At 42.7% G+C, this 24,482-nt stretch overlaps 1 protein-coding gene across 2 annotated transcripts; it reads right to left on the bottom strand.

Annotated features, from left to right (window-relative positions):
• Positions 1-7,255: 7,255 nt before the first annotated feature.
• Positions 7,256-22,164, bottom strand: noxa1 (NADPH oxidase activator 1). Of its 2 annotated transcripts, none has more exons than XM_080432864.1 (16): positions 22,087-22,164; positions 20,839-21,045; positions 18,890-18,972; positions 17,642-17,750; positions 16,779-16,913; positions 15,979-16,086; positions 15,268-15,327; positions 15,133-15,176; positions 14,812-14,950; positions 14,481-14,546; positions 13,616-14,015; positions 12,625-12,803; positions 10,550-10,731; positions 10,019-10,118; positions 8,833-8,956; positions 7,256-8,409 (listed from the first exon to the last, which is right to left on the bottom strand). In XM_080432864.1, the coding sequence occupies exons 2-16, from the start codon at positions 21,010-21,012 to the stop codon at positions 8,231-8,233; spliced, it is 2,082 nt and encodes a 693-aa protein (XP_080288990.1). In that variant the 5' UTR covers positions 21,013-21,045; positions 22,087-22,164; the 3' UTR covers positions 7,256-8,230. The 2 variants fall into 2 exon arrangements, with proteins under 2 accessions (XP_080288990.1, XP_080288991.1); XM_080432865.1 differs by having other exon boundaries at positions 20,839-21,077; positions 22,087-22,158.
• Positions 22,165-24,482: the final 2,318 nt, after the last annotated feature.

Genomic DNA, 24,482 nt, shown 5'->3' on the forward strand with positions numbered 1-24,482 from the left:
GTTCACAATTTTTGCCTCTTTCTTATATTATTTGACAATTTGGCCAATGTTTGACCTCTTTTTGTAGTACAGTTTGTTGATTACTTTAGATTTATGGTCTTTTTTTCATTTAATGTATTTCTTTTTTTTAGGTATTAAATATTTTCTTTAACTTCATCATCGTCATCTGGGGACCCCCCCAAAATCATGTGGGGGGTCCCGACCCACAGGTTGAGAACCACTGGCTTATACTGTAGTATGATGATATTATCATTCAAATCTTAGTGTCTTGCCAATTATTTAGAAATCCACTTGCAATACCTTCAGGCCCATCAGTGGGCCCCAGCCCACAGGTTGGGAATCACCGAACTACTGTAGAGTCTGTTTAGTTTCTCCCCAAAAGCACTTGAATAGGAAAGCAGACAGACATTCATAACTAAACAATGATTTCTGTTTTTATGGTAAGCTTATATTTCTTACCACACAACACATGAATTCCTGTAATTTTCACTGGGAAGGAAAAAAAATGCATTTATTTATTTATGTATTTAATCATATATATGTATTCATTCATTCATTTATTTGTGGGCTTTTGCTGTTTTCTTTTCCCTTTCTTAGTTGATTTTTGCCAGACCCAAGGGGTCGGGCTTACATGAGGCTTTGCACCTGTTTCGTCCATACATGGGCATGGTCACTTTGTCCTCCGGCCCCAGCCAAAAAAAGATCTGTCCCCCCAAAAAGTCTGTCCATACATGGGCATAGAAGGGACACACGTCGTGCGAAGCCCGGCCATTCAGATTGGGCATGGTCACTTTGTCCCCCGGCCCCAGCCAAAAAAGTCTGTCCCCCTTTCGTCACAAACTATTCATGACATCATTATTATATCACAAGTATGTAATTAAGTAGGTGTGTAGGTGTGTTACATTGTGGTATCTGATAACCACAGACTTAAAGGTTTCTATTGCTTTCGTAGTTGCCAACAACGCCATATTGCAGATAAGTTTGTTGTCCCAGAGATGAGAATGAATGGTTGTAGAATGAAGGAGTCATCACTAGTTAGTGAGGTTTCGTTGCTTCCAGTTTATTCAGACAGTACAGACAGTATAGAACAGCCAACCATCTCCAGTCCACAGCCCAACGGCCTGGAGTGGCACACACCACAAGCTTACATTTTAGTATGGTATATATAGCAGTGGTCACATTTTGAATAAGGGGGTGGGGGTCAGCCTCCAAAAGTGAGACCCACCCAGACAAACAATAGATCCCCCTCTGAGTTCCCTGATTCAATTTGCACCTGTATGAAGCAGGAAAAGGGATGGAGACAGACCTCCTGTCTCTCAGGTAGAACAAAAGGCAATGCTGATTGTAACCCCCACTCAGGGCCAACAGCCACCTCTTTGAATACGCTCCCCTGTCTGTAGGCTACCTGTGAAGCAACCATATGGAAATATACAGCAGACCCCCCATGGGAGACGTCAAACGTCTTCCACAAACACGTATATTTCAAAAGAACCACAAAGAATCCGCCCCCCATGAAAAGCGACTGGAACACCAACCAGGAAAAAAATAAAACATTCAGGAAAACTAAAACAGCAAACAACATCACACAGAACAATGCACATACAAAAACCAAGATTACATAGTACAGCGACACGGTGAATTACATCAAATAGACAGAAAACTCAAACACCCCGAGGAAAGGTCCCAAAACCCAGTAAAGTAAGCTCTTTTCGCTCCTGCTTTTTGCTCCTAAGTTAGTACATTTTGGAACATTTCCAGAGGCGTTAACATTTTACAATTACATCAACTCCAACCAATCAGCGTGCAGGATCCCTCTGGTAGCCTTTAAACTCTGGGAAAAATGTTATACATAAAACATAAGGGATTCGCCCTCAAACACATCCACGGGAATGTCCCGGCTCCATGTACCTCGTCACGGGATTCGCCCGGTCTTCTCAGCACAACGAAAAATAAAAAAATCCACATTTAACCCCAGAGACCAGAAAGTGTAAAAACACCCTCACAGCACTTCGCCATGGCAGCCATAGCCCCATAGTTTAAATCACCCATATCACAAAAATGTAACCCCAGGTCCCATATGCGCAGCGTTCCGCTCGATAATGTCTCTCTTGCAGTCTCCCTCAATGTCACATTCTCACCCCAGCCGTGCTCCAACGCCGTACCCAGATTGTCAACAGATAGCTGCATTTTAACAACAGAGCGCTCCACTCGCGATCGCTGAAGATGTGTTACCACACTCTCCACGAAGAACCCCATCATCGCAAGTCCTCCGCTCTGCCGGCACCCGCTGTCCTCTCCCCACAACATACCCGCCACGAAGAAATTCGACACACCAATTTCTCCGCTCTGCCGTCACCGCAGCGCGCCCTTCTAACGATCGCAGAAGATATGTTGAGCAGCCAGATGAGTCGTACAGCCGTCCCAGACCTGATCATGAAGTCCTCTCCTTGTAGATTCTCGAAAAGTTGTCGTCATGGCGTCCCGATGTCCCGCCGCACGTTCTTTCGACGCCTGGCTCAGTATCCCTGGAGACTTGCGCCCCCAAAAAAACAAACCAACGCGGCTGCCGACTTGACGCCATAATGTGGTATCTGATAACCACAGACTTAAAGGTTTCTATTGCTTTCGTAGTTGCCAACAACGCCATATTGCAGATAAGTTTGTTGTCCCAGAGATGAGAATGAATGGTTGTAGAATGAAGGAGTCATCACTAGTTAGTGAGGTTTCGTTGCTTCCAGTTTATTCAGACAGTACAGACAGTATAGAACAGCCAACCATCTCCAGTCCACAGCCCAACGGCCTGGAGTGGCACACACCACAAGCTTACATTTTAGTATGGTATATATAGCAGTGGTCACATTTTGAATAAGGGGGTGGGGGTCAGCCTCCAAAAGTGAGACCCACCCAGACAAACAATAGATCCCCCTCTGAGTTCCCTGATTCAATTTGCACCTGTATGAAGCAGGAAAAGGGATGGAGACAGACCTCCTGTCTCTCAGGTAGAACAAAAGGCAATGCTGATTGTAACCCCCACTCAGGGCCAACAGCCACCTCTTTGAATACGCTCCCCTGTCTGTAGGCTACCTGTGAAGCAACCATATGGAAATATACAGCACATACTAGGACTTCATTCTGGGTCTGGCAGAACCAGGTCTCCTGGTCTTGTTATATTACTCCTTCCGATTTTATCCACATTTCACGCAAATCGGTACACATGATCTCTATAGTCATGTGGATGTGTTTGATTTTTCATATTCCATCCTGATTGGCTAAGATTTGCATCTAAAGTTTGCAGTAGTGGCTTGTTTTGAACAAAATGCCGCAGATGGGTGGCAGATCATGAACAGCATCCGATTGCGGTCAAACTTTGCACGCACATTCACACTATGTTGAGGAGCAAATGCCACCCTTTTAACATTGGCCTGTTATAGCGCCACCAGCCGGTCCAATTTAGCAAAACAATTGTTTTGAACAAAATGCCTCAAATCATGAATGCAGTGTCCGATTGCCGTGCAAGGCCTAAGAAGAAATGGCTACCTTTTCACATTGGCCTATTATAGCGCCACCAGGCCCTGGCGGAGACCTGTGCTCCGAGGAGCACTTTTTCTAGTTTTAATAATATTTTTATGCTTTGTAGCACTGATCTGATTTCTTCATGGCTGTCTGTCTGGGAGAAACAAACAGTGAATTTCTCCCTGTCAAGGCAGTCTCAAAGAATATGCTCTGTACCTCTAGGAGTAGAATGCACAGTATGATGCATAATACGTTTCTGTGAAATACTGTAGGCTTCTGTAGCTTGTGTTGTCATTGGATGTGTCACTCAAGATCAAGCACTCAAACGTGTAATGTCTGCACATAGCAGCCGTTATAGTTTAATTCACAACGCAAGCACAACCAAGTCAATGCGAGGCATAGAGGGGAGTAATTACCCCTCCCTATTGTGGTGTATGGCGATAAACATTAATTAGGCTACAAAAAGTAACATGCACCATGGCTCCCCAAATAAATCCAATCCGATGATGCGCTCGTCCTGGGTGTCAGCCAGCTAGAATTCGTGGGTATAGCCTTCTATTGGCCACCGCTATTGGGAGCAGTCCGTGACCTTGCATCTGTGCTCACTCTCCTGCATCGTTGGCAGCCATTATGTCTCCCATGCGTAACTGGTGGGGGTAGACTGAAAACCCCTCACTGATCATTTAATCTTCCCCACAATCTGCTTGTCTCATGCTGACGTGGGCACTCGGACCATGGATGGTGGAATGTAGTATGGGGTCTACGCACTCTGCTTCCTTGAGGGCATTGTGGAATGTCTGTGGGCTGGATACACAGATATCCTGAAGATTATCAGAATGGAGTCCCCAAACAAACGCTTGTAGTGCCAACTGCTTGGGAATGTGGGATAGCTGCATTGGATACGTCTGTGCAACTTGACGGCATGAGCTCCTTTTCTCTCATTTCTCTCTCTCCATCTGGTGGACAGTTGTTCCCTGGCCTCATTCTCAAAAGCAAATCGCTGCACCAAAGCGCTCATGAGAACAGTTAGCTCACTGCCGGATGCTGTAAACCCCAAGGGTGGCGACCATTATGGGTCCATGCAATGTTTCCCAAGCAATCTCGGGATACACTGGCGCCATCTGGCCAGCGGAAGAGATCGGCCTCTTCAGAGGTTTATTCCTGTTCCTGTATCACCCGGTGGCAAGCATCCTCTTGGTGGCTTTCTTCCAGCGCTGTGTTGGTCTCCTCTTCGAGAGTGTCTTCAGCGATGCAGGATGGCACCAGGCAGAGGAGGAGCATTTCCTCCATCTCTTTCAGCCCACTTTTGACACCAATGTAATGATTTTCAGATCAGAAAGTGTAGTCACAATGACAACATTTTCGAACACTTTTATTCACAACACAAGCAAACCAACTCAACTCATTCATAGAAGGGAAAGGGGCGCGCTGTATAATACATTGAGCGCTGTGTATTATCATTAAAACACACAAACCCCATGACACATTAAGCCCAATAAACACATTCCCTTGCACAAACATAACAAACACATGCATGCCCCAAGGCATGCTGGGAAGTCTCTCCCAGCCAACAGCCCGGACACTACAGTGTTCAACCTCGCTCTCTCTATCTCTAGCAAAGGGAAGGTGGGCGTCGATTCCACAAACAGGAGAATGGGCTGATAATTAGAGGCCTCCTTTTAAAGCATGTGAATAGGGCTAGATATACTTTTTCTGATGAACACTAAAAGCACCTGACATTTCCCTCCAACAATTAATGGCAGGACCAGCACGCTTCCCACTCATTCAGAGCAAGCAATGGTCTCGAGGCCAAGCAATGCTTAGTAATATACAGCGTCTTTTGAGTGCTATTTTTAGCTCCACTGCCGAGATGCACAGACGTAGGCTATGGAGACTGCAAACCTAACTGTACATTATCGGCTTTGGTACATTTTGGAAGCGTTCCATCTCAACTGAATTAGGAAACAGTACTGGCTTGGCTATAGGTCACTACAGTACAGTAGTTCCAACTTAGTGCCACAGACACTTTACTATGGGGGAACATCAGCAAAAAGGAAGGAATTAAATCCTTTCCTGCCTGCTATACTTTCTCCCTCTAAACCACATGAGGAATCTAATGGCAAATGTTTATCAGCTCAGCTGTTTCCCCATCTGCCAAACAAGGTGACGCATGTACTGTAACTCCCAGGCAAATGGCTACCACAACATGTCTATCACAGGCATTTTTGGAATTGCTCCGGAAAATGTTTCATTTCCTAACTCTCAATCAGAGGCAATAGCCTTCACATCTCTTCTTATCCTTTTTAATTGGAAATGAACAGCACCTCCATCTCATACACACTGGGTTAAGTGTCTCACCTTAAGCTGGAGATGTTGTAATACATACACACGTGGCTCCATCCAGAGATTTGACAAGATATGGCAACAATTTTTTTGTTAACCACCCCCTCCCATGAATATTTTATTTTACTTTGTTTTAATTTAACCCCATTTAACTGTATTTTATTTTACTCTTATGTTATTCTGTTATCGTACCTAGGTATGTGGTATACATTTGTTTCTGTTTGCGTCTGTCTTTGTATATACATAAACAGTTTGAATAGTAACATCTTTTGCATAACTTGGTGAAATGTTACGCTGTGGCTCCCACAGGCTGAGCCATCTAGAATAGGGTGTGTGTGTGTGTGTGTGTGTGTGTGTGTGTGTGTGTGTGTGTGTGTGTGTGTGTGTTCTAACCACTGGACCGATCATCACCAAATTTCTGGTGCACACTGCCAATAGGCCAAGGAAATATCTCCCCAATTGTTTTTATACTGAATACCAATGCCAGTCAAATCTGGCTGAAACCTTGCCGACATCATAGTATAGTACTGATGTCATAGTGCTGATTTTACACCTAAGACTGGCCATGCATGAAGTCTGAGATCCATGCCGTTAGACCCAGTCTTGTTTATAATTCAATGCTATTTAAATGCTTAATCATGTGTACTATAATTCCCTTTAATTTTCCCAGAGTCAAAGTAAATCACCAAGCCCCAAGATCTTTGCAGTATTTCTTATGAATGGCTCTTAAAACTTTTAATTGAAAGATTAGTTTTGCCAATTAAGCAGTCGTAGCTTTAATCAGATGATGTGAAATAGAGCCAATTGTGAGACACAATCTAATGAGTGTGCGTGCATGCGTGGAAATTTGTGTACTGTATGTGTGTTAAGGCACGTGTTAGAGTGTCTCACAAAGGAAGGCATAAAATACATGGGAATACTTATAATACCTGTGAAAACAAGATTTAAACAAATATTTAACACAGCTGAACTTTCTGCAGAGACCTTTCCATTATTTAGTGGCTCCTGGTTAATAAAGCAGGCTGATCTTGACACAGCTGGGGCAATTTCTGAGCTCCAGTCTTTACAGTCTGCACACACCCCAGTGGAGTCCGGTTGGTGCATGGTACGTCTGGACTATGAATTTGCCTTTAGGGTAATGTCATGTTTGTGCTAGTGACGACGACATGCCACACTTTACTTCACGATGTGTTCACTGTCCAAAGGTTTGTCTCTAGTCCATACAGGCCGTCACTCTTCTTGTACCGTAATGGTGTACTGACAGTTCTTTATCCTTTATATTCTTAAATGCCCCTTTTCATACTTGCACACAATCCCACACGCCCCAGACAGACAGATGGAGGGAGGGAGGGCATGCCTTTTTTTTCTCAAACCAATTTTTTATTTGTTATATCTTCCACAAGGTTTGCAGGTTTACACAGTAATACAGCCATACCATTATGACTAAGACACAGAAAACACCTGCAACTGACTAAGACACAGAAAACACCTGCAACTTTGTTAATTATTCCTTAAGCCTGACCTGCCCCTTCTCCATGGGTTTCTCTAAATTCCAGTATACTGGCAGGAAATATTTCATAACAGTACATAAACAGTGAAGTAAGAAAATAAAGAAACAAAATAAAAATATTAATAGATTGTATCTGTGTTGAGTGCCCCCTCCCTGAAACTTCAGCATAGCCTGACTGGAGGAAGTCTTGTTTTGATTAAAATTTGGTTGTAGCTTACTGCAGTATAGGAAAGAGGCATAGTTTGTGTTTTAACAGCATTTCACTTATGAGCTATTGATCACGGATGTTCGAATCTGCGAACCATGCAATTCACCACTGGCCGTTTCCATAATTTTGACCTGACACAATTGCTTCTTGATTGATTCAATTCTCTGAAAGATTACTACAGGAAATATGAGAATCTCTAAATACAAAACCACATAAAGCCGACCTCATCTCCAAGAGAAGTCAACTTCTCCCTTAAGCCTATTATATATATATGAACTCCTCTGAGTTTTGCTACACTTTTATTTTTAAAATAGACTATAAACTTTAAGCTGATATTAGGTACATAGATAAGTAGGTCGGAGAGGCTCATTGTCGGTATCAGCCAGAGCGCAGCAGTCTATCCCCGTTTCGCACATAGTGCATAATATTAATTTAAATGATCATTATCTAACTATAATTTAAGCCCAAATGAAAAATCTAAATAATGTTCTGAATGAACTGAAGGGGACTTATATTACCATCAATATAAGAACAGTAACTGGTCCTTTATCGCTGTGCATCACTGGTTGATATGGGACAATATACAAGCTAATACGGATATTCACAAGGTAGTTTCTGATGGACATCAACCTGGTCTCATATCTGTCTGGACCATCTTATAATTTGGTGTGATCTTCCACATTGGGGTTGGTGTTGTGTTCCACATTACGCTTAGTGGTGTGTTGCCCATCTGGGCTGGTGGCATCTTCCACATTGGGGTTTTCCCTGTAGGCAAAACAGCTTGGGAAGATACCTATGTTCCCAGCACAGTGTCCCTCTAGCCATTCTTCATTAACTGGAGGGGGAGATAGACACACACACAGAGACAGACAGACAGACACAGAGAGAGAGTTTTAAATGGGAGGGGGCAAACAGAAAGGAAGGATGGAGACAGAGTAATAGCAAATGTAGAAGAGAGAAGAATGAAAGAACAGAGATGGGTCAAAATTAAGGAGAGAGAAAATACATGGAAGAGATATACGTTATATAAGGAAAAACTGAAAGCAAGGAAAGTGTGAGAGAGAGAGAAAAAGCAAGACAGGGGACAGACAGAGTGAGAGAGCCCATCAAGAGAAAGATAGTGAGAGAACGAGATAGAGACGTAATTGAGGTAGGGAGGGACAGAGACAGACAAAGAGGGCATTTTCAATCAAACCGACAGACAAACAGATTGAGAAAGGGGCATCACAATGTCTCCCTCCACCCCTACAATCTTCACCTTCGCCCAGAATGTCAATGGTGTCTCCTTCACTGAACTCCAGGTCCTCAGGGCCATCAGCAATGTAGTCATACATTGCCACCATCTGGTAGAGGATGGTACGGCTGGCCAGGGGGTGCTCAGTCTGAGATACAACACACCAGAGAAAGGAAGCATTTAACAGATTTTAAATTAGAAATGTACTAACCATTGCAATCAGTTATATCAGCTGGGTATTACAGATGCATGAAAGTGGTGAGAGTGTGTGTGTGTGTGTGTGTGTGTGTGTGTGTGTGTGTGTGTGTGTGTGTGTGTGTGTGTGTGTGTGTAAATACATAATGTTGCTGTGTTTGTGTGCATGTGTGTCATTTAGGAACTTATAATACTCAAGTCTTTTGTTTGGCAATTTACAACCCATATTTACATTAAACCAGCCCTTGTGGTTAGAGTGTCCACCCTGATATTGGGACCCCCCAATTCCCCAGCCGGGTCATAGCAAAGACTATAAAAATGGTACCCAATTACAGGGGCGCCCGCTGGACTAGCGGTCCAGGGACATACCACACATAGGCTCTGATGCCTGACAGCGCATCGCGGGTTCTAGTCTCGATCCCGACGATCTTTGCCCCGTCTCTCTTTCCCGTTTCCACTCCATCTCCACAATACTATCATTAAGGCAGAAAAAAATATATATATCTTTTTTTTTAAAGGACCCAATGCCTCCCTGCTTGGCACTCAGCATTAAGGGTTGGCTATTAAAAAACAGCAGATGTACAAGCTCACAGCGTGTGACTTCGTGCCACAAGCTTGTATATCTGCTATTTTTCAAAATGTTCTCCTCTCTTCTGGGGGTCCCTTAGCCTGACACTCAGCCTGAATTTTCATTCAGGCATTCACTTCATTAGCCCTCTCAGTGCAGCCGTTTTCTGAGATGGGGGCGTGGCCAAAGTGGGACTCTTTGAAGATTGGTTCATACTGGATTATCCCGATCTCAATTGGGCCGGGCCGCCGGTTAGATTTTCAACAGAGAAAACCCCACCTTCGACAGCGTCACCAGACCCTGAATGAGAGGCTAGCGATTCAGGGGCTGGAGCCAGGCTAGGGGTCCCTGGCACAAAACATTTTAGATGGGGGGGGGGGGCTCGACCAAATACATATCAATTTGGGTGTCCTTGACATGAAAAAGTTTGAGAACCACTGATCTTACCTGACACCACAGGGTGGCTCTGCCAGCCTCTGCTAGCAGCAGCAGAGGCTCTGTATCTTCTTCTAGAGGCTGCAGCACCTGAGAGCAATGCAGCTTACGTCTGGAGGGCATAGAGATGTGTAGGGGTCAGTTCAATCAAACCAATCGTTTTAATTGATTATTTAAAAAAAATAGATACATTTAACAAAACAATTTATTAATAATTGATCCCTATTTTGGGGCATGTCATTATAGGCAAAAGATTACAAACCATTTCCAAAATACTACAAACTCACAACGTGCTGTGAGTTTGTAGATCGGCTATTTTTAAATGTATGCAATCTCATATTTAAAAAAATAAATATATATATGTATATATATATATTTAAATACAGAGCAATGAATATGATGTACCTTTGTTTATTCTAAAACAACAACGTGACAGTGTAAAGAAGGGAGGGAAGATGAGAGAAAAGGGTTTATTTTTAGAGTGCCAACAGCACTTGTTGAAATTCAAGGTGACAGAAATGGGTTGTCGGGCCCTGATGATACCTGAGGCGCAACTGACTGGCTGGCTGGCCCAGTTTGTGTGAAATTTGCTCCCTCAATTCATGGTAAGACGTGTCCAGTGGCACCTTAACAGCCACCGTATATCTGAAGTGCACCTTCACCACCACAGAGTCCACAGAGTCCACTGAGTCCACAGAGTCACCTCCATGGGCTAAGCCTGTGGGCTGGGGAAGAAAAAGAATGGAAGGTATTTATTAAGACAATGTGTATTTTACAAACCCATTGGAAATCCTCCCAATGCATATGGTATCAATTTTACCCCTGTGGAAAGGTAGCAGGCAGGTATCACAATCTGTCTGTCACTGTCTGTCACTCCTCTCCGGCCACATCTGTCTCTCATCTCCAGTCACGGCTGTCTCTGCCTTTCCTCTCCAGTCACATCTGTCTCTGGCTTTACTCTGCAGTCACATCTGTCTCTGGCTTTACTCTGCAGTCACATCTGTCTCTGGCTTTACTCTGCAGTCACATCTGTCTTTGTCCCTTCTCTGCAGTCACATACAGGTATGTCTCTGTCTCATTTCCTTCAACTCACCAGATATGCTATTCTCCACTTATCCACAAGATGCTATTCTCCACTTATCCACAAGATGCTCCTGGACTTTCCCTCCTCCCCACCGGACCGCCTATCTTCTCACCTGTTGCTACTTAACTGGATCACCCCCACTCACTGCTTGCCCCATCTCAGGTTTAATATTTATGTTCTGTGTTGAGTCCCATCTCTGGAACCTGTAATACCATTACCTGCCTAAGCTGAGTATTTTGTTTGACCTTTTGCCCGTCCCTGGATATTGGATTCTTGCCGGCTCCCTGTTTTTCTTTGTGTGTTGCCTGTGATGGACTGCCTTCCTGGTTTTGACCCCTTGCCTGCTTCAGCTATCAGTAAGCCTTGTACCCTTTGTGTGATTTAATGAATCCAATTGAATTGCTCCTGGCCAGCCTCCGGTCGTCTGCATTTGGGTCCTTCCCCTGTGTTACTGCTACCCCATCAGCATTCTCTCAGAACACACCATGACAGATAACACCATCGCACAACCATTTAACTTTTCCTGGACCTTTTGGTTCCCCAGGATAAAGCTGCATGTATCCTTCAGCTGAAAATGGCTTCATATCGCTTCAGGAAACACTGCGGTAGATACAGTATAGATAAATATATGCAAACTGTTGTTCAGGTCCCGTTGCGTTTGTATTGTGTGCGTCAGTACTAACTATAGCTGGAGATTTTCCTATTAAATGTATTGCATTTAAATAAAGTATTATTTTGAGTTTGACAGAATTACAATCTGTCACCATATTGCAGCTCTTGAATTGAATACAGTCGAAATTGTCAAAAGAGAAACATCAGCTACAGAATGCTATTACTTGGTGAAGTCAGACGAAGATCAAAATTGTGGCGGTGTAGTAAATGTGGTGGAGCAGCAAGATTGATTGATTGAATACTTTATTAGCAATTTGAAGTAGTCTACAGCAGTACAGAAAAACACGCTGTTGTGTGAACTTTTGTTTTGATCCGTTTTGATGAAGTCAGAAGGAAAACATTCATTTGATCATCTAGATCTGATCATTGATAATCTCCATTGTGTTTAAGAAGCAGAGGCTTCAAAAATGATCAATGACTAGCAGAGAGAGAAGTTTCTTGTCTGCCTTAACTGGCATCTTCCTGAAACACAAATACAGGCAGGCATTTCATGGCAAAAGTGGAGCAGGAAGGCCATGATTATTTTGGCATAGGCACAACAAACATTTTTCTTTTGAGAGTTGATTTAGCTCTCTCTGACACACCCAGGCACAGAAGATGGTCTCCAACAATCCATGTGGATATTTATATCCGACTACTGACTACCTCTTTCTCCCCTGAGCGTAAGAGTGACTTAATCAGGACACATCAGCATTCTACCTCTGTTAAGTGCAGGTCTTACAAAGGCATTTTATTCTCAAGTTCACACAATGCTTCTATATTTAGACTGTGTAGAAAAAAAAGGGAAACAATTGTGTGTCGGAAGCTGAATCGCTGAAGAAGAATTCAGTTATCAATTCATGCTCCACTTTACAATGCGTACCTGGGGGGTGGTTGAATTGCTTGCATGTGTGTGCTTGCGTCTTGGTGACAGTGGCAGGGGTGATGACGGTGGCAGGAGTGATGGTGAGGTGACAGTGGGGTAGGATGGTGTTGGCAGCGGTGGTGATGCGACAGTGATGTAGGAAGGAGGTGGTGAGGTGGAGTTTGTGACAAAACTTGCTGGAGAGAAAATAAAAGAGCCAGCTAGTTCATGCTTCAATCACTGCTTGCATACACAATCAAGTCCTTGGTGTTAATATACCTAAACAAAAAGTGTACAAATGGAAAGCAAATGGACCCATTTGGTTTCCATTTGGACCCTCTTCAGAGTTAAATCAACACTGGTATTTTCTATCATCTATCTATCATTTCACATTTGCATTACCCTCGCCATACACGTCCATTTACTTGGGATAATTATATTGGGCATTTATAACTCACTTTTGTATAGAGTGAGCCACAATGCTTGGAGCCATGATACAAGTTTAAATTCCTAGATTAACTGGCATTACAATGAATCAAAACTGTCCTGATGGCAGAACAATAAAAAAAAGGTACAGTGTGAACCCGATAGGAAAAAGTAAGGTGTCATTTTTCCAGGAGAGGTGCATATCATCACTGTTGCTCAGAAACCTTGTATCTCCATTTTTCAACTTTTTATGTTTTTCCGTAAATGAACTCCAGTGTCACACAAAAGTAGCAAAAATCTACAAGCTCATAGAGCCGCTTGTAGATGGTCTATCTTTGGAGAAAAAAAATTAAGTTAAAATGGTTAAGTGTGTCTGTGGGTTTTATAGATATTGAACCAACGAAACGAAATTAACGCGCTTATGACTAAATAATTACATTGGATCTATTGGAACACCATTTTCTGAAAAGTTAAGAGTTTTGGACATACAGTACCTACAGCTTTCCACCCGACCCGAGTGACAATATTACAGCACGTACAGGAAGAGAATATGAGAGACAGGGACGTTGTGGTGGTAACCTACCCTCAGAATGTGTTGCAGGTCTGGGTGACCCACCCTCAGAATGTGTTGCAGGTCTTGGTGACCCACCCTCAGAACGTGTTGCAGATCTGGGTGATCTACCCTCAGAATGTGTTGCAGGTCTGGGTGACCCACCCTCAGACTGTGTTGCAGATCTGGGTGACCTACCCTCAGAATGTGTTGCAGGTCTGGGTGACCCACCCTCAGAACGTGTTGCAGATCTGGGTGACCTACCCTCAGAATGTGTTGCAGGTCTGGGTGACCCACCCTCAGACTGCGTTGCAGATCTGGGTGACCTACCCTCAGTAGGTGTAGGTGTAGCAGGTATTGCAGGTCTGGGCCGGGTATGTGGGCGAGTGGGCGGTTTAAAACCTGGAGGGAGCGGAATCCCGCTTGGAACACTCTGGGGCAAAAAAAGAAAAACACACTGAGTCGTCATGGAAACAGACTCTTCTCTGAGCCATTCATTTGCATTGTAAAACATCTAAAGAGTCCCGAGTTATCGCCACTATTCAGCGTGCAGTAGACCGGCATCTTTTGTTAGAGAAAATTGAGCTTGGGAAAATTACAGTAATGATTTTCAACACAGGGCCCTTTTCCCCTGACACAACAGTTTTCTTCTTCATTCATTCATTCATTCAGTCATTCATAGGGTTTAGGAGAGATAACCAAAGCTCTGCACAGTGGGAGCCTAAAATTGGGTAATCAGGGAGTAGACGTTAAGTACATCTACACCAGATTAACGCAACGCGTCATTCAGAGTGTTCAGTACCCAGTATTGGCTGGGGTTATCGCATTGGGTTAAATAGGGTCTCTCCCTCCCCTCCCCTCCCTCTTTCACTCTCCCCCCTCTCCCTTTCCCCTGCACCTTAATTTTGCCTTTGGATGCCTTGGTATCTGCCGGCTCCAGCAAGGTCATGGGCAGAAGACCTTTCTGAAAGCAGATCATAAACAAATCAGACAATCAAATTAGTGCAAGATAATTTAGACCAACAGAAAGAAAAAGCACAAGGCATGATTTTTTTTGCCACTTCTGCTGTAATGGCACTGGCCGTGCCATCACAGATCCCCACAATTAGCCTACAGAGGACTTCATATAAGCAGACACTTATGCATTCAGATACCCAAAACGTTTGTTTCTTTAATAACACTGCCAATGTTTTCCACTTGTTTTTGAAATGTTCAAGAAAATACCTTACCTGTCCATCATATATGACAGTAGCCATCCCCTCTCTATCCACTTCACTAAACACAAAGACCATAGCCGATCCCGGCACAGTCAGCTGACCCGGGCCCCGTCCCATGTAAGGAACACGCACACGCATGTAACGGGAATCCCTGAGAGGTAGCAAGGAAAGAACATTACTTATGCAGTACAGCACCATGTTCAATCTAAATCTCTGTGCAGTACCTCTGAAAACAGCCATTTGCTCTTGTATTCAAGTTAAACTAGAAATCTAGAATAGTTTCACTTCTGACATGTCAGACACCGTTCGGCCACTTTATATGACAATACTCACTGAGGAGGCGCTCCGCGTACCTTCGGCTCATAAAATCCAGGTGTCTGTTGTGGGGATGGAAGGACAGTCAAGAGAAACACAGACTGACAACATGTATAAGCCAAATAGAGCCACAACGTTCCTGTCATACTGTACCTGCATCCTGAGTGGCTCAAAACCTCCAAAGTCATCATTGGGGATTATGGAGGTGATCACCTGGAAGCACAAAGTCAAACCAAGCACCAAGTTAGGGTTTTCCCCTCATGTACCAGGAGAACTGGGCCCTGGACAGAACTGGGTTGTAGGTGGGAGAACTAGGCCACCAACTCAAATATTGCGAACATGTTTTTGCAGCTTAGAAGTCCTCAATTTAATCATTTGAAAATCAAAACCTGCAATGTGTGATACCATGATCTAAAATGATTCCTGAATCTTTATGAATATTATTGTATGGTTAATATTATATTAACCTTAAATAAAGGCTGGTCCCTGCACGATTATATGTAGCAAAAATTATTTGGCTCATTTGTTGATTTAATAAACTAATCGATTACTCAACAAATTCCTAATTATCCTAATAATTCCTAATTATCGACTAACAATTCCTTTAGTCGAGGACAGACCTAGATTGTTTGAAACATTCAGGATTCCTGACAATTCATCAGACACTCAGTAGTTTGTGCCTTTTTTGGATGCAATTATTATTTCTTCAGTGGTATGATCAAACTTATTTCTATTTTGTTACCAGACATGAAGATTTATGAAGACATTACTATGACTAATGAATTCTATTTTGCACTTATACAGTATTATTTACATTGCACTTTGCACTCTGGGAATTGGTCTCCAGTTGCAGGGATCTTGTACCTTTGCTTTCCCTAGAAAGTCTCTCTGTTGGAGCTGCTCCACATCTTGCTTCCTGGGTCGGAACACCCCCCCCTCTGGCACCATTAGAGGAACAGGCACCTCACCCCTCTGGAGGTCAATGCACAGAAAATTATACATGATGATATAAATGTTATGATGTATTTTGATATATAATTTTATCACACATGAGTTGAATGCCAATTCCCTTCAAAAGGATGAATATTTCAACACGACAACTTTACTTTTCCCCTGACCCAGCACTTTTACTTCTCCGGTTCTCTTCCAATAATTAATCAAGTCGAATAGGCAGAACAGGGGGAATTTAATTCGGTTAAGGTTCACTGTTCAGCACTTTTACGCCCAAAACAGTAGGTCACGAGTACATCTCTCTTCATTTATATGGATCTGACGGAACTTGTTGTAAGCATGTAGATAGGCTATTTTTGCCAAATGTTTGACCCAGAATAGGGATGCTAGGAGTTATCTCCTATCCATAATATTTCTTCATTGACACAGGATTCAATGCATGACCAGCAGAAGTACAGTGTGTACACAGTTAAATGCTCAGTGTTCATTTATCTCTGAGAGTGTAAAAATGGTTGGGTCCATTAGGGCCCTTTAAAAAATATATATTTACAAAAAACAGTTTTACTGTGTACGGATCCAGAAAATCCAAAATAGGGATGCAAGGTTGAAAGTGGTGGATTTTACAGTGTAAAAGAACGTAACGTAATGTGGATCCAGAGCTTAAGCCTTCCTAAGCACCATGTCATTGATGAGTATTAGGTTATGATACTCACAGAGATGCCATCCAAAACAGCGTCCACTATGCCCGCTCTGCCCCCTCCTTTCTCCTGGGAGGCCGACAAGAGGATGTTCTTAGCCTGGTCCCATTGGCCCATCCGGCAGTACACAGCTGCTGCGTTATACAAGACCTGACTCACACGCAAACACACACACACACACACACACACACACACACACAATGTACAGTACACTCGCAGCAAGCTTATTCCGTCATTCTGCTAATGTGATGGATGAGGGTCCTGGAAGGGTTACCTGTAGTTCATTCATTGCATGTGTTTCTTGTCACAGCGGTGATGTCTTTTAATACTCAAATATTTCCTTGTGGCTGATGCGCAAAACAGTGAAACATATTCATGGCTGTCCTTATTTCCTCATGTGGATGAGACAGCACCGGTTAAACTCTGCATTCCAGCCACAATCTCCGTAAAATTCCTACCTGGCTGAATAGGATCGGGTTGCATAGCCTCACTCATCTTACTCACTAGTTGTAAGCTGAAGTGTTCCGTGTGTATTTGTGACTAATTATCTGTCTATACACACAAGTGTTCATCTAAAAACAAAACACTGTCTCTCTTGACTGTTTTAAAATGTGGTATTAATGTGTCAAGAAATGGCTGTCTGTTCCTTCTAAATGCCTTCATGCCATATAGAGCACTTCTAAGGCAGAGAGAGAGAGGAGAGAGGGACTGTAGGCTGGTACAGTGTGAATGTGATGATGGGTGTGAATAAACTATGGACAGAGGAAAAATATAGTGTCTACAGTCTATACTGCGTGTGTGTGTGTGTGTGTGCGTGTGCGTGTGCGTGTGTGCGTGTGCGTGTGCGCATGTGCGTGTGCGTGAGTCAGTGGTCTGACCTGCCAGCTGTAGAGTTTGTAGCGCAGCCCCAGCTGTTTGTAGTCGATGACCACGTTCCCCCTCATGTGTTTTTGAGCCCAGATACAGTCTGACAGAGCATCTTCCAGTCTGAAGAAACACAGAGTCTGAGACACATCTATCTATAGACAGAGACATTTCATGTCTCCAAGTTGAGGCCTTTTGAGAGGAAGACTTTGTCAATTTTTGTTTCACAATGAGCTGTTCATGAGCAGAATACGATGATGTGACACAGATCAAAAGAATCCTAGGATAAAATTTAAATTCTGAAGTGATTAATTAACTTGTCATTTGTTATAATGCTTTTCCTTTCAGGGGATGTGATCATCAGTATCTTTTTGTTGTATTATGGCATCCACTTTAATTGTGTAACAATTAATTCCCTCCCTGGGATTTACAGTCTTTTGACAATGAGACTTTAGTTTGTGAGCAGCAAGATACGATCTTGGAAGTTCATCACCATGACACGTCTCAGCGCCTTCTTTTGATAATTCTCTATTTCACATTTTTTCAGTGTTGTGAATTAGGGACTGGAGAATTTGTATGGGCAACTGAATGTATCACATACTGTGTAGTTGGAGAAGGAGATCTATATAGACATAACTAGATTTATAGAAAGGACAACGCTGTGGTTCCCTGTCAGACAATGAAGAGGAGATAATCAATCCTCTGTGACAAGTTTGTTCAATATGAAGATGCCTACATATATATGTATAATGGTAACCATAGCAATAAGGAGCAAGGTAAATGTGTACACTCTCAGAGTAAAAAGTAACATCGAGGATTTTACTGATGGCTGTTAACATGGAAGTGGAGTGCTTATGACCTACTGCAGCGTGGTTCCCAAACTGGAGGTCGGGTCCCCAAAGGGGGTCCCCAAATTATTTTGATTAGCTTAATGTGCAACATTGTTTTCTCACTCAACAGTAAACAAACAACATACAGTATAAGTGTATACAGGGTATCTGCGCATTTCTAAAGTTACCATTTAATGACTTTTAAAACCTTTTTAATACCAAATTGGCCAAATTGTCAAATATTACCTAAGAAAGGGGCAAACATTGTGAAAATAGCCAATCTACAAGCTTACAACACCTCGCACTCGCAGTGCGAGTCGTTGTGAGCTTATAGTTCGGCTATTCAATTCTAAGGTGCTAGGAATAAGAGCCACCATTCAAATGCATTAAAACCTGTACAGTATATCAGTATAATAAATGTCTCCCACCTACTTGTCAACCTGCATGAGGACTGCAGCCCTCTGGAAGAATCCGACAGCAAGTCGCTCATCTTTGGCAATGGTTTGGTCCAAGGCCTGGATGTGGAAACGGGAGGAGAGCACTTTCAAGGAAAACAAAAGGATATACATATACACATACAGTGTACACACGCGCATGCGCGAGCGGCTTGCTTGAAAATAAGGCACAATATGGGTTGCAGTTAGTACGTTTTTAGTCATCTTAAAATGTTTGCCTACACACAATAGAATTGATGCCATTAGATTGACTATTTCAACAAATTGTTCTCTCCACCAGGTAGCTCAGTATGTGGAGCACTTGCCTTTGGACCCCCAGTTTCTGGGTTCGATCCCAGGCACAGCCAACTCAGCGTACTGTATGAGTAGCATGACTCAAAACGTGTGGTAAGTACTGGGAGCTGACTGTCAGGGGTGACTGCTCATAAGTTCGACATCCCACTACTCCCAACCACGGTCAGGGCATTGCAGAGAGCAATGAAGGGCCAGGTGCTCAAAGTTTTGAAAAAGGAACATTTTTGGACTGGGGTATTTTAGGGGGTTCCTTGTACCATTTCACACAATTTCAACACTTATGCTAATGGAGCAAGACTATACATTCCAAAGTGAACTATTTATGACACAATGATCCAGCTTAAAGACAAAATGTAATTAAAAATGTAATTTCATTCACCCTCCTTTAAACACACTTGATTTTAATTATAGAGGTACTGTTGGTTCAGCTAGGCTGGATAATGCATTACATGTTTTAAACATAAACGATACACTAAAACGTGTATCTGAAAACATTTGAGGTGAGAAACAGATAATGCAGTAGCATGCTTCAACAATTATAGCAGACAAGGGAGAAATAATTCTGCAGCTACAGCCAGTTTACGTAATTATCACATTGATTAGAAATAGGGGGGAAGCAATTAACCTGACTCTGTACAAACTAAACTAACACAAGCTCATGAAATGAACACGGCTCAGTTTTGTAGCCAATCTGCACAAAACATTAAGTGCAAAAGCAACAATTTATTGATGGGGAGTGAACCCACAGTACCATGCTTGATGAGTGCCATGCAGTCAAGTTGTTTGTAGCTGCCAGGTTAATGAGGTGGGAGGGCACTTATGACTCACTAGCCTGGTAAACCCTCCTCCCTCCTCTGTGAAACAAAGTGTGTGTCGCAAGCTTCTTCCAGGTTAATGACTCACTGCATCAGGCAAAAAGTTAAACTAAAACTGACTGATGGCAGCCAGCTGATTTAAATTATAATTATTTGTCAAATGTTCTTCTTGATATTGGCCATGGATGTTGGGCACTACATTTGTGGCAAAAGGGCAGGTACTCAAGCACCCAACCCCCCCCTGCATGTGCCCTCAGCACATGCCCTCAGCAATATTGGCTCTAGCAAATGGTTCTCAAACAAACTTCTTAATTTCAAGGACCTCCATAAACTCTGACAGTGTCCAAATGGAAGCAAATGGACTTTACGGGACCATTTGGTTCCATTTGGACACTCAGAGTTACACAACCGTAAGGGGCCATTTGGAACCCCCTCAAGGAAATCTGAGGGACCCTGGACCACACTTGACCCACTGGTGTAGCAGAGTGTCCAGTAAGCCAACATGCACAATATCAGCACCCTGACTCTGTTTGACCAGAATGGAACAGAGCCTTCATTAGTATCATTGGTAACAACTGTGCATAGAGCCTATTCACCTCCCAGAGGTCTAGCTCTCTAGTCTAGCCCATTGAAAAGGGGGATAGACTAGACACTAGACTACTTACTTATTCTCACATTTAGGATTGGATAAATGCTTTCTTCGTTGACACAGGATTCAATGCTTGACCAGCTGAATAAAAAGCCTGTAGGCTACACAGTAAAATGCTCATAATGCACGGTTCCGCACCCAGCTCTCATTCATTGTGCACAAACCAACCTGCAGGGCAGCCTCCACCTGGCCCAGGGCCAGGTAGGCCGAGGCGCTGGTGAACAGTGTCCTGGAGGTGGGCTCTGTGATCTGGTCCAGTATACCCAGGGCTCCCTCCCAGTCTTTGACATCTGCCAACTTCACGGCCTCATTCCACAGCTGCAGTAACTCCGTGTACAACATGATCCTGCTTTGCCTGTTGCTCCTCTCTTCCTCCTGGACACATGAGATACAAGGGAGGGACACACCTACAGCTTGTCAAATGACTGGTGACAAAGTGGTTCTCACCCTGTGGGTCAAGACCCCCAGGGGGGGTCCCCATATGATGTTATGAACTTGTAGATCGGCTATTTTCACAATATGTATCTGTGGAACCGAGTCAAACTAAATGTAATGCCTCAACTCCTACAATTCCAATTGCATGTCAGGGTGGGGGGTCCCTAGTTCAAATATGATTATTTTGGAGGGTCACAGCCTGAAAAGGTTGAGAAACACTGGACGACAACAGATTTTGGGTAAACCTTTTTGTGTGACTGTGACTTGGCTATTTCAAGAATTCTTGCAGTAAGCAAAAAAGCATTTATCATTACATTTTTAGTATTTAGTATGATAATGGGTTTTGGAAATAAGCCCTCCATTTATACAGCACATGAAGTATGTCTGTAATGGTGGACATAAAGTTATATAATTACTATGGAACCGACATGGCTTTTTATATGAACTCTGACATAACATGCTTTGGAAAATCAAGAACACAATGCCTTTTTGTAAGCTTAAATGATTAATACATGGTTAAGATTTATAACTACACACATTAATAGTTGAAATAGATATTTAGAGGCATTAGAATTGATAATATCATGGAACATACTATAAGTGAGAACATTTAATTAGAGCATTGTGGTGATTGGCTATGTATTGCTTAATTATTGCATTGGATGCACCTGTCACTGCTCTACTCTATTTATGCTATGCCCATTTCTAATGCTGCCGCATGTGAACCTGCAGTAAAGTTTAATTAAAAGCAGTACTGGGGTTGTCTGACCATCATTTCAGTGATTCAAAAGAAGGAACACTACACTATGCATACTGTACAATAGGAGTACTGAAATAATGTTTTGTTACTTCCTTATACGTATTATACAAACAGCTCCTACAATACAACATATTGGCTGTATGTTGTAAATCATACCTTGATATATGATTTATACTCTCAGGTCAAAAAGATCGATGACTGACAAAGTTAATAACACGTACCTTTTGTTATTAAGAAAAAATCCTCTCTCAGACTGTAGATCCACCTGAGCACCTGCTGTCTACCCAAGTTCAACAGGTAAATATAAGGGCAGGATCAGGCTGGGAGAGTCAGCTGGAGTCTCCACCTCTGCCTGTACAAGGAAGTCCTCCTTCCACATTCCCCAGAAAAAGTTGGGGGTGTGGCAAGCAGGGCATGGAATGCACCCAAACATGTACCACAATCACATGGAATAACAGATCTGTTATTTTTGTCTGTTACTTTTACTTCTACCTCTACATGTACATGTACTATTAGTCCACTACAATTATATGAAAACTTTAGTTACTAGATACTTTAGTTACTATACTACTTTAGTTAGTTACGATGCGTCACAATGCGATGCATTGTGAGCTTGTAGATATTTTTGTGGGCTATTTTCAAAAGATGTTTTCTACATTTGAACTTGTGAAATGGGACATTCTGCACAATATGTACTTTTCGTACTTTAAGTATATTTTGATGCCAATACTTTTGTACTTTTACTCAAGTACGTTTTGAATACGTGACTTTTACTTAACGTAACAAAGTATATCTACATGATGATACTTTTACTTAAGTAAAACATGTGAGTACTTCTTCCATCACTGCATTAAATAAAAGATAACATTTCTGTGCCTGATTTATACCGACAAATAGTCGATCTACAGCTATTTTCTTTACGTGACAGTGACACATGAATACAACTAAATATAAAACAGGCTTTAGCATGTGATATAACTAGCTTGGAATGCGCTGGATGGGTGTCATGTATTGTATCACTGAAAAGTACTGTATATTTTACTAACTTCCAAATATTTTTCTGTGGTTATTTATGCTTTCTGGCCGTTGTTGAATTGTGTTAGGCTTCAAAGCAGCAAGGATCATCATCACCTGCCGCTTCTATTTAACACAAGTCTGCATGAAAATGTTCTTCTGAATCACTGAGGTGGAATGCTACAGGTGCAGTGTAGCGCTGACTGACGTCACAGTACAGTGACAACATCACAGCTGGTCTGGGAAATACTGGGAGTGAATGAGTTCGATTCACACATTGACCTTTGTCCTCTGATCTTCTCAAGAGTCGCAGAAGGAAGTAGGAAGAAACGTAATTCTGCAGCTGCTGAGCCCAAAATAATCTACCTTGAATGAAAACGTGTTAGCCTTAGGAATGGTAATCCTACCAAATTTGTTCATAAAGGGATAGTGTGATTGTGAAATACCTTAAATGATATCTCTCTCTTTCACACACACACGCACACACGCACGCACGCACGCACGCACGCCCGCACGCACGCACGCCCGCCCGCCCGCCCGCCCACACACACACACTCTCACACACACACACACACACACAAACACACAGAGAGATGCTACTTGGGCAACTGGCTTTACAAGGTACTTTGTGTTCATTTGTTTTAATAAACAAATGAGAATGTCATAAGAATGTGGCTAAAAATTCATACTGCATAGACTGCATAGCCTACTGTCTTTCTTCAGTGCTTCTCAACCTGTGGGTCGCGGCGCACTGATGGACGGCCCATGAGGATATTGCAAGTGGGCCCCCAAATAATTGGCAAAACACTAAGATTCTAATGACAATATAGCATGAATATTTAAAATAAATTATGTAAAAACTAGAAAAAGTACAAGCACAAGTCTCCGCCAGGTCAGGTAGGTTATTGTGGCCTCCTGGTGGCGCTATATTAGGCCAATGTGAAAAGGGTGCCCTTTCTTATTAGGCCTTTCACGGCAATCGGACACTGCATTCATGATTTGAGGCATTTTGTTCCAAAAACATATTTTGTGAAATTAGACCTGCTGGTGGCGCTATAACAGACCAATGTGAAAAGGGTGGCATTTGTTCCTCGGCCTAGTGGGAATGTGCGTGCGAAATTTGACCGGGCCAACGGTGCCGGAGATTAGTTGCTAACACACGGACAGGACAGGACACACGGACGGACGGACAGACAGGGTAAAACATATTCTCTCGCCATGCCTTTCGGCCTGAGGAAGACAAAAATAGAAAATTTGGTTTTCATTGTGATAGTACATTAAGATGACTATAGAGATGACTATGGCTGTCTTGAGGTGGACATTTTTGTCAAAATTAAATTTTTGCCATGGACATACAAAATGAGCTGACAATAATATTACTGGAAACACATAAAGAGCTATAGCCTTAAATTACCTTTACAGGTCAGTAACTCTGAGAGTGTACCAAATGGACCCATAGTCCATTTGTGCAGAGTTAGGGGGTTCCTTGAAAAGAAAAAGTTTCATAACTGTCCTAGTGGACTCCTAATGTGTCATAGTAAATCAGTGTCATACATATTCTGAGGAAAACCGGGAGACTGACATTCAGTAATTGGGTCTTATG

This window comes from Gymnoscopelus braueri (genome assembly GCF_963280865.1).
Source record: "Gymnoscopelus braueri genome assembly, chromosome: 7".
Lineage (NCBI taxonomy): Eukaryota > Metazoa > Chordata > Actinopteri > Myctophiformes > Myctophidae > Gymnoscopelus > Gymnoscopelus braueri.

What these genes read in the sequence shown, in the direction of transcription:
- noxa1 (XM_080432864.1), bottom strand. Translation starts at nt 21,012, where the DNA reads ATGTTGTACACGGAGTTACTGCAGCTGTGGAATGAGGCCGTGAAGTTG. An exon ending in AGGTGGAGGCTGCCCTGCAG is followed by an intron (nt 18,973 to 20,838) that starts GTTGGTTTGTGC and finishes TTCCACATCCAG; the next exon opens with GCCTTGGACCAAACCATTGC. An exon ending in CATCCAAAGGCAAAATTAAG is followed by an intron (nt 14,016 to 14,480) that starts GTGCAGGGGAAA and finishes TTTTTGCCCCAG; the next exon opens with AGTGTTCCAAGCGGGATTCC.